The 11,497-nt window shown below is 40.5% G+C and overlaps 1 protein-coding gene across 3 annotated transcripts in view; it reads right to left on the bottom strand.

Annotated features, from left to right (window-relative positions):
• Window positions 1-3,526: 3,526 nt before the first annotated feature.
• TRABD (TraB domain containing) overlaps window positions 3,527-11,497 on the bottom strand; it is a 52,301-nt gene continuing 44,330 nt past the window's right edge. For all 3 annotated transcript variants that reach the window (XM_059725909.1, XM_006266210.4, XM_014601108.3), the window contains one exon: window positions 3,527-8,003. In XM_059725909.1, the coding sequence (XP_059581892.1) occupies window positions 7,853-8,003 (151 nt within the window). In that variant the 3' untranslated portion in view covers window positions 3,527-7,852. The remainder of the gene's footprint in view (window positions 8,004-11,497) is intronic.

Genomic DNA, 11,497 nt, shown 5'->3' with positions numbered 1-11,497 from the left:
AGCTTCAGGATTCTTCCAGTGACTTTGGAAACCAGTTGTGATTGTATTTACAGTGTCAGTCATTCATTCAGCAAGGGACAGGTAGAAAGGATTTAGGTTACAGCTAAACAATTAGCAGTTTGGGTTTCACCTGAGCCTCATTAGGCTCTTCTCCTCCCTACTAGCTTGAATGAAGTTTTCTGACCCTTCAGGCAGATCTCATGGAAACTCACAGTGAACTCACATTCTTTTGTTGTTTCTGTATTCTGAATTAAAACCAGTAAAGACAAAATGCTGCAAATTAGTGGACAGAATGAGATCCTACCTTGAGCAGGGGATAGAATTAGGTGAATTCTTGAGGTCTATTCCAGCCCTATCTTTCTATGGTTCTGTGAAATGAGTGCATATATAGACTCTGAAGTCTTGTGATTAGGCTGAAGAGTTGGACAGACCAAGAAGGTAAACTTCCAGAGATTGGTAAATTTTAAAGGTGTGTAGAACTTTGTTTTTCCAGTGTTCTCCTAATTTAAATTATCACAAGATCTTTAATTGTGATGCTGTCAAGGTATTTAGATACCAAGATGTTTCATAGTAAATAAGCAGTTTTGTTTCACTTAAAGGGTAATCTCAAGAAAGCCACCACATCTGTACCTTTTATGTATTAAGCCATACACCCTCAAGATTTCCCCCATATAAACAACAACTTTATTAAAACAGCATATCAGAGACCACTGCTAGGAGGAAGATGGGCTGTCGTGTTGATTAAAAGATGTAAAACAAAGTGTGGGTAATGAATGCATGATTTCTCATGTTCACACTCTTGCCATCTAGCGAGCAGTTCTGACAGCAAGAAGAGAGAAAGGAGAAGAGGGCCAAACAGCTCTAATTACACCTGTCCTGGGAGTAACTTGTAGTAACTGTATAGGATGCTCCTTTTATTCTGATTCTGCCTGGGTAGGTGGCTAGTGTTGTAAGTTTCCACAATCAAAAAAAAAGTTTCTAAATTTGCAACAGGTAGGGAACACTTCGAAGTACAGTTGTGCTTCTTGAAACATTTTAATTCCATCCACTTTTGCAAGGATAGCTAGTCATAGCACTTGCAGCCAGTAGATGGCAGTGAATTATTATTAGCACTAAACCTCCTAGTATCAAGAGGAGCCCTAGTCATGGAGCATCTTCATAGGAGATGCATAAACAAAAATGTTATAGGCAAAATACTACCTGTATTTTTATATTTGTTTATTTTTGTTATGCATTTAGTGTCAGCATGGGACTGAGAAAGCACAGGAAACAGTATGCTTTAATTTTTACTCCCCATATGGTGACAATCAGAAATCTTACCCTTATGGTATTTAAACACATACAAGCAAAAGGGAAGTGCTTACCTCAAAACCTATGAGCTGCTTCTCAGAGCACAAGGACCAAAGCATTACCTGAGAGAGAGATAGAGGTCCAGTGAATCTAAAAACCTGTGAAGAAAAACATACAATGCACATTCTTCTGGCTGTCCATGCTTCCCAGTTGCCTTGCCTTTACCACTCAGGCTAACAGTAAACATAATTCAACTTAATTGCAGCCACTGGCTCCCTGAATAGAAAGAGCTCTCATGCAAGCCCTTCCTATAACATAGCATACTAATACCGATTTTACTTCAGATTTCAAGGACATTAGGGGCTGGAGGGGACCTCGTGAGCTCATCGAGTCCAGCCCTCCCTGCTATATGGAGGAAGTCTGCTGGGGTCAAATGATCCCAGCAAGATAAACATCCAAATGCCTTTTGAATGAGTCCAGTGTAGGTGTTTGCACCACCACTGGGGGGGGGTCTGTTCCAGACCCTGGACACTGGGACTGTAAAGGAGTTTTTCCTTATGTCCTGTCTAAATCAGCCTTCCAGGAGTTTGTGGCCATTAGACCTTGTTATTCCTTGGGAAGCCCTGGTGAACAACTCTTCTCCCAGGTCCTTATATACTTGTAGGCTACCACCAAGTCCCCCCTGAGCTTTCTTTTCTCCAGGCTGAAGAGTCCCAAGTCCTTCAGCCTCTCCTTGTAAGGCTTGTTCTCTTGGCCTTTGATCATACAGGTGACTCTCCTTTGGACTCTCTCAAGCTTATCCACGTCCCTCCTGAAGTGGGGGACCCAAAACTGGATGCAGTACTCCAGCTGCAGCTTCACTAAGGCTGAGTAAAGTGGGAGGATGACGACCCTGATTTTGTTTGAGATGCATCAGTGGATGCATGCCAGAGTTTGGTTTGTTTTGCCAGCCATGGCATCGCATTGGTGGCTCACGTTCATCTTGTGATCAATCAAGACCCCCAAGTTTCTTTTGGTCGTGGTGCTAGCAAGCATAGCACTGCCAAGCCTGTAAGTATGATGCTGATTCTTCCTCCCAAGGTGGAGGAAGAACCAGCTTGTACTTGCATGGCAATTAGACAAGTTACACATCTGCCTCCCAGAGCAAAGCATACAGAGCCGAACAGCTGTTCAACCTATTTTCCTACACCCCTTTCACATACTTAGCACAAACTGACTGTTGATGGCTTCAAGTAAAATGGGAATATACTTTATAGTGGCAATTTCATCTATATGTGCACAAGATCTATTTTGAAGTTACAGCAAAGTAATTTAGATAGGATATCAGGAAATCCTTCTTCACTGTCTGAAGTGAGGCAGTGGAATAGGCTGCCTAAGGAAGCTGTGGACTCTCCATCACTGAGCAGTTCAAGAAGAGGTTTGACAAGCATTGCTTAGGGATGGTTTAGGAGTAGTTATGCCAATGCTCTACTATGGGTATTTCCCATGCTTCGGGGCTTTGCTGGTCGCCACAGGGGGGCCAGGAAGAAACTTTTTTCCATTCCTGTTGCTACACGTATTCGGGAGGGGGAGGAAGGTACTTTCTTTGGAAGCATTGATGTTGCCTGCAGCCAAGGCTGGGAAATTTAACTGGAGTGTGCCAGTGCTCCTACTGACACAAACGTGACTAGAGGATCTGCCACTCCATTCGGCGTCAGACAGATCACTATATTTGGGGTCAGGAAAAAATTTTACCTCATGGTCAGATTGGTACAGACCAGAGGGGGAACAGGGTGTTTGCCTTCCTCTGTAGCAGCCTTTTCTTGAATTTCTCAAACATATTTTAACTCTCACAGCAGCAGGACATTGGCCACTACTGCCCCCTGCATTACCTGTGGCAGCTTATAGCGCCATGCCTTGTGGCTGTGTCATGGCTGACTGTGGTTTTACTAATAGGTTAAACAATGGATTTAAATAGGATGATTTGGATAGGGATGATCCTGCCTCCTGTGGGGGGTTGGACTAGATGACCTCAGCCCTATTTTTCTATGAATCTGTATGCTTGACTACTCCTTTTTTGCAATTCAGAGCTACAGGGATGATCTCAAAAGGCAGGTGAGGGTGCGTTGCTCAGTACGACACTGGTTATGGTCCATTATTAGCATATCTGTAGAAGTTGTTATACAGATTGATGGCTTTTCTCTTGAAAAGGCTTTTAAAGGTGCACTTGAATAAAATCAGCCCTGAAACACCAACATCTAAAATTAAACTTTATTTCATTTTAAGAAGGAAAAATCAAGTATGTACAAGTGTATCTTAGAATCACACAAATAACTTTGTCTCCTCTTTCTAAAGCATGGTTCCCACTACTGCCTGGCACTTCTGGGATAACTTGTTATATTTCTCAATCAGTGGTTTCTACACAGTTTTCTTACACATACAGAACTGCAAAGAACAATTCCCAGTGGAACTCTGTGAAATGACTTCAGACTTTCTCATCAATAATTTAATTTGGCTCAGGCCACATATAAGTATCCAACACTGGTGATCAAACAATACATTATAAAAGCAGATAACTTCCATTCCTTGTCAAAGGACTAGATTAATAATATACCATAACGGACAGATGTGGGAGGATATGCATCTGTTCTCTCGATTAAACTACTTCCGTTGACACAGTTGTATATCAGATTACCCAGTTATCATTTATTGTTTTCATAGGTTACTCACCACCTTGCCCAACTGTGCCCTGACTGAGACAGTGCTGTGCTGACTCAGTTCATCATTTCACTGGCACGTCATGTGGGAGTTCCACAAACAGCACTTTGTCTTGATACTTATTTTAAAATGTAAAAATAGTGCCTGCTTTCATGTAAAAGGCATCATCCAGCACTCCTCATGTCGACAAAACTCACAACACTTTGACAGTAGCGTTACCTGAGTGAGGAGAATCAGAGTCGGAGCTCTATGCTAATAGGGCAGAATAAGTATCCTTTCTTCACAGGTACACATATGTTCACAGAGTACAAGGCAGTTAATTGGCTGTATGATTTGCAACATCAACTGATTGAATAGTCTATCACAGGCCCAACCGATACTAAATTGCAATTTGAACATTAGGAGTATAAGTAGCATTCCATTATTTTGTAAGGGTCCTATTGATTTACTGGTCCAATTCAAAAGGTTCAATAAATTCTGATTCTAAATTTATGTTGCCACTAAATCCTGCACCTTTATTCTTTCATGGGGCTCAGTCCTTCAAGGTGCTGCTGAGCATTCTAGTACCAAACAGAAGCACAGCACTTCAGTACGTGGGACTACTAATGTGCATGAACTTCAGAACGTGCTTAACTGGGACACAAACCAAAGTAATTTGCATTCTGGAGAACTGAGCACATAGTTCTCATTCATTAGGGGGAACACTCATTCTGCACCTCTGCTGGCTAACCAGTATTTGTTGTCATATAAAAATGACCAACCCACAAATAATGGCCTTGCCAGAAATGGTGGTTAAAACATTTTATTTTTATGCTGCTGAACATACTGCTGTTTATTTAAACCATTTTAGATTAAAGGCACATGCTTGTTAAAAATACTTCAACTTTACGTAAGATGTACAAATGCATAAAGCAAATGCACATTTCCCTAAACCTACAATATGGCTTCATAAAGGTCGAGTTGGGGCTGGGACAAATCAACATATATTTAAAAGTTGTACTGGATGCTGTTAACACTGAAAGGATTGACTCAAGACCATTGAAGAAAATAACTGGAGCTCTAAAACACTGCACATTACATAAACAGTACAACACGTCAAGTATACAGTAAATACCATTTTTATGTGGATTCGTAAGACTGTTAGGAGTCTGCAAATTCATTAGGCATTCATTTGCACAGGGGTTTCTGTGATCTGCCAGTTTGCAATAGTGGGAAGACGGAAAACTAATTCCCTAGCAGCAAACAGCTTGCTTCAAGAATTTGTTTATACATTTTGTACAGAAAGTGAAAAACATACTTCACGACAAATTTGGGTAATCATCAAATAAAAGAGTAACTTACTATTACATGCAAGTCGTAGTACATGTAACCATTTTTGGGTGGATTTTTTTTTTTGCACATAGGAAAAAAACAGAGAACATTAAATATGCAATAATGCTTCAAAACAATCATTTAGTCCCACCCACATTTAAGGCTCATTTGTCTGCAATTTACCTTAGACATTTATTCTTGTGTGTAAAATTTCCTGAGCACAGATACATTTGCAGATATTTTAAAGCAAAACATTAAATATATTCAACTATATAAGCTAGAAAGATCTCAGAAAAAATGCAAACTTTTGGTATGTCACTAAAGCCTGGAGGAGGAGCTTAAGCTTTTTTCTTTCTTCTTTAAAAATGTACACAAAAAAATGTAATAAAATTATTCAAACAGGACTGCTTAATAGTAAACAATTTATTAAATCTTTACCAAAAAAAAATAAAGGAATCAGAATTCACATGGTCCCTATTATGTCTTAAAAATCATTTGCTAATGATGTTTCTGAGCTCATTAAAGATCATTGCTCATTTCTCAAACAGTAATAAATGGAAAGCTAAAGAGCAGGGACATGATTCCACAGTGCCCTGCATCACCATTGTACCAAAATAGATCCAAAACGCTGCCATTCTGAATTGGTAACATTCACTGCACCGGTATAAGGCCCCAATTAAAAAAAAACACTTCCTTATACTTGAATACTTTGCAGAATCATGAGGGACTTAAGCATAAGCTTAAAAGGTAAGCATGCACTTAAGTCATCTGTTAAATAAAGATCTAAAAAACTATGCAAGGTGGAAGGCAAAGGAGTACCAGGCCCTACAAACAGACCAGCTTCTAAGCAAAGTCAATACCATCAGTTCCTCAGTTTCTTTTAGGATACAAGAGAAAAAGCCTTAAAAAAGCTTTTACAAATAGACACTGTACAGAAGGTGCATGCAGAATAAATTGGGGCAAATAAGAAATTGTGCAAAGATATGTCCCACAGAGCTTTGTAAATTGATTCTACTAATACCAGACGCACCATTTGTTAATTTTATTAAATGTACTGAAAATCAGAATCCACCTCTTCTTGGCTCTGCCTCTATTCCTTCATATGCGGTCTCCACCCAACTAACCAGGCAAATGATAATGGATATAGAATTTAATCATCTTGCAACTGCATAGCAGCCCCAGCAGTAGATGGGACTTTTTCATACGGTATAGTAGATTCTAATTTTATTGAAATAACAGTTATGATTACTATGGCACTGGACTGGTAACAGTTATTTGCAGAGGACACTTACAAATCAAGGCCAATTCCATTTGAGGAGTACAGAATGCATTCTAAAATAGGATGACTACAGGATTAAAAGAAAGAGTTGTACTGAAAAGTTTTTAAAGTTACAGTAGTTTGAAATACCCATAATTCGATATACAAATAGCAAGTAACCCTGAAACCCCACAGCTATTTAAAAAAATTAAATTGGGATTTTCTTTTTATTAAATAGGTTGAAATACCTATCCCCTAAATAATTATACTGACAAATAAAATATCTACATATATCCAAAAAAAAGTGGGCAATTATTAGGTCTCAGTCTTCGATTTACTGTCCAAGTAAAGAAAGGTTTGAGAACCAGAAAGTTATACAGCAGTGCTAGTCTCAACATTTTACAATACAAATTTGGTGCCAATGAGATTTGACTAATTAATATGAGTTATATTACCTAATCCAAAGGGACAGAGTGCCTTGTAAACACTGGAAGTTAACCAATAGCTTCCAACAACATTGTGGCCATACCTTTTCCACACAGGAGAAAAAATTGGATTGATGTCTGTACCAAGGGATATAATTCTAAAGGCAACATTTCCGTTCTTCAATAAGGCTCATAAGGGAACTTAGCAGTGTACATACGTATGACAGCCTGTACCATTCTGATATTTTTGGAAAGCTCTGAAGTTTTAAAAAACCTAAATGCTTTAAGTATAAAAATCTTTCAGTAAGACAATGGCCTTCTAAATCATTTCATAGGTGCTTGGCACCAGGAACGATCACTTGGTATTATTATACCGAAAAACACTCAGACAAGTGTCCCTGCACTTTTGAGCAGAAACACATGATTAAGATATTTTATGTTGCTCTGTTCCTCTGAAAAAAAACCCACCTCATGAATGCACAATCTTTATGGTGTCTGTACTAAATCATAAATATATATATTATATATACGTATATAATATGGAATATGAATGTGAGATTTTATATATATATATATATATATATATATATATATATATATATATATATATGCACACAATTCATTCACCTCCAGCTGGCATCATGTGCTTTCATATAACACACTTACTAGGAAGCAAACTTATTCATCAGGTCACAGCTGGTGTAGCTTTTAATATCAATCTATTTATTACACAGCAATTCGGCATCAAATGGTCTTTGATTAGAATTCCCTCCTTTTCAGTCCAGTTCTCATGTGTTGCCTTTAGCACCCTTTTCTGCCACTCTTCAAGTAGTATTTCACATGGGTGTTCAATGCCAAGGTCTAACTTCTGTCATCCTCTGAAGACAGAGACCTGTTGGCATGAGAGAATAAACTGTACTGTGCTTTGTCCTATCCGGTAGCAGCCATAGCCCATCAGTCCGAAAAATGTTGCCTTTATGACAAGGCTGAGAACTTTACTCGAAGTTGATGGAGGAGGCACACTGAAGTAAAAGAAAACAAAATTAGCATTTCATGTCACTGAAAGAGAAGGGTATTTCACCTCTAGATTAAACTGATAATTTCTGCCACTACTTCTGTCATTATAGCACTAGCTTACTCATGAGGAAAAACTATTAAGGAACAGAAACATTCAGAGCAAGCAAATGGTCAAATCAATTTATTCTTTCAATATCTTACTGCAAATGTAGGGGTAACTATAGTACATGTCCAGGCACATATGGCACAAACTTTAAGGCCTGAGGAACCTGTCATACCCTTCATACCATCAAAATCTCCAAGACTGCTGTAAAGAATACAACAAAATCTAAATAGTAGGCAGAATTATTAATATTATCACTCATCTAGTTAAAAAGAATAAAAACCCAGAGGTGATGGGTGACATCATAAACAGATATTTACTTAATAAAAATTAAATAGTGCAGGGGTTTAAAGGAGGTCTGAACCTTAGATGCATTAAAAAACACAGGTAGTACAAATAAATGTCTACAATTAACTACAACTATGTAAATCCATAACAGACACACATTTAAACTATGATTTAAACAGAGTGGGACCTGCCTATATTAAGTATTTGCACATAAACCAAATTGGTTAGAAATTGATTTAGTGACAATGGCACCATTTTTTTTCATATGGACAAACTCTTGCACACTGAGGAATTAGAAGCCAGCCTAACTCAGGAGTGTGAGCACATGTCGTTCAGAGCCAGGGAAAGATACCTAATAGCTTATATCCTTCTATTAGTTACTCTACAGTAATAACCCAGAAAGGAGATAATCTAAATCACCGCTGTATGCGACTCAAAGGATATAGTAAGGTATACTTAGCATTAGGTTCAATATATGATGATGTCAAACTCAATACACTGGAAGTACACACACTTTGATACAGAATTCTAAGAAATATTGTTTTCAGGATCACTTTGCCATGCATGAAGTATAAGAAGACATCCAAAGGCAAATTTTAAGTTTAGAAGGATTACAGTCACAATGCACAAGCTTTGTGATGAAGTCCCATGCTGTAATGGGGCAAGGCACATCTTCCAAGAAGAGTGAGTGAGTGAGGGTGGGGGGGACGGGGACGGGTGTTGTGGAGGGGGGTTAGTATAACTTCAGTGACAGTCTATCAATGTGCCTTAACTCTGACTTGCAAGGATTATCTCTGTAGGCATGAAAATAGGCAAACCAGTTCCATACTGTTCCACTTTTCTAATAGGATCATAGGAAAGTAGTATTGGAAGGGGCCTCACAATGTCATCTAGTATGGCCCCCTGCTCAAAACAGGATCATCCTGACTAAACCAGCACAGCCAAATGTCTGTTTAATCTGCTTCTGAAAACGTCCAAGGATGGAAATTCCAGAGCTGCTCTAGGTAGCCTGTTGCAGGGCCTGACCACGCTGAGTCAGAAAGCTCCTCCTGATCTGATCTCCAATCTAGATTTCTCTGCTGAAGCATGAGACCATGGCTCCTAGTCCTACCTCCTATGGCCACAGAGAAAAACTCACCTCCATTCTCTCAATAATTGTCCTTCAGGTACTTGAAAACTGGTAATGAATTGTTGGAGGGACCCTGGCAGCCCTGCTGTTTGCCACTGATTGGACAGGAGACAAAACCACAGCATATTTAAAACTGTGGTTTTTGCCTCCTGGCCAATCAAAAGCAAGTGGTGGGGCTGCTGCGGCCCCTCTGCCAGTCAGCTGCAAGGGGTGGTGAAATGCGGTGAAAAGAACAAGATTAAAGGAGCTGCCGCACAGCACTCTTCCAGCATGATTTCAGTAGATCCTTACTCATAAGAACTGCCTTCCAGGCCCCCAATCATTTTTATTGCTTCAAAATGGACTCTTTCCAAACTGCCCACATCCTTCTTGAAGTGTGGGGCCCAAAACTGGACACAGCACACCAGGTCAGGCCTCACCAGTGTTGAATAGAGTAGAAGAACCAGTGACACTCCTGTTAATACAGCATAATATGCTGTTGGCTTCTTTTGCAACAAGAGCCTAATGTTGTCTCATATTTGCTTATCGTCTTTTGTAACCCCAGGTCCTTCTCTGCAGTACCTTCAGCTTAGCTGGTCATTCCCCAGTCTGTATTTGTGCTATCATTCTGTCCCAAGTGCACAACTTCACACTTGTCCTTGTTGAATCTCATCTGATTGTTTGCAGACCATTTCTTCAGCCTATTTAGGTAGTTTTGGATCCTAGTCCTATACTCTGGAGTATCTATGACTCCACCCAACTTAGTGTTGTCTGCAAATGTGCTAAGCAGGCACTCAATTCTGTCATACAAATCATTCACAAAGATATTAAACATTACCATGCCCAGGACAGACCCCTGGGGAACCCCGGTTGAGACCTCCTCCCAACTAAACCTCCAACTCATTGATAACTACTTGTGGAACATGGTTATGTAGCCAGTTTTTTTATTCACCTTATAGTACTTTTATTTAGTCCATTTCCTTAGCTTGTTAATGAGAATGTTGAGAGAGAAAGTGTCAAAAGCTTTGCTAAAGTCAAGGTACATCACACCCACTGCTCTCCCAACATCCATAGAGCCTGTCACCTTATCACAGAAAGACATCAGGTTGGTCAGGCATGACTTGCTCTTGGTGAATCCAGGCTGCTTGTTCCTGATCACCTTCCCCTCCTCTAGGTGCCTCACAATGGATTCCTTGAGCATCAACTCTAGGATCTTTCCAGATATGGAGGTCAGGTTCACTGGTCTGCAACTCTCTGGATCCCCCTTCTTCCCTTACCTAAAGACAGGCACTATATTTGCCCTTTCAGTCATCCAGGACTGCACCTAATCTCCATGAGTTCTCAAAAAGGATAGGCAATGAATGGCTATGAAATTACTTAAGTCAGTTCCTTCAGTACCCTAGCATGCATCCTGTCTGGCCCTGTCAACTTGAAAGCACCTAGCTTTTCTAAGTAATGCCTAACCCAGGTGTGGGCAAAATACAACCTGTCAGGCCATTCTATCTGACCTGCAGGGCCCCTAAAAAATTTAGAAAATATTTATCTGCTCCTGGTTGCCTGTCAAAGATGGCAGGATCCAGGAGCAGTAGGACCCAGCGGAAACTCAGCAGGAGCAGCAGCCCAGCCCCGCCCCACCCTCAGCCATTTCCCTGTGTTTCTGTCCACACACTGCTCCAGCACCATGCGGCTTCTGGCTGCATCACCAGGCTGGGGAGCATGCAGCCGAGCCAGTACTCCAGGGGTGGGGGGAAGAGGGGTGTGCCTGGGTGTGTTTTCATAAGGAAGGAGTGTGTGTGGGTGGGTATGTGTTTGCAGGGAGGGAATGCGTGCACATGGGTTCGTAGGGTAAGTCCTACACCCCCCCCACCATACACATGCATTCACCCCCCCCTGCACTGCCATACACGCAGCCCCACAAACCTAAAGCCCCTCACACTCCAGCCACCCTCCCCCACACGCAACCCCCCACAAACCCCATACCCACCCACACTCCCTCACCC

The sequence above is a fragment of the Alligator mississippiensis genome, chromosome 4, assembly GCF_030867095.1.
Source record: "Alligator mississippiensis isolate rAllMis1 chromosome 4, rAllMis1, whole genome shotgun sequence".
NCBI lineage: Eukaryota > Metazoa > Chordata > Crocodylia > Alligatoridae > Alligator > Alligator mississippiensis.
Note: the sequence above shows the minus strand (reverse complement) of the source record. Positions and strands in the feature narration are given on the sequence as shown.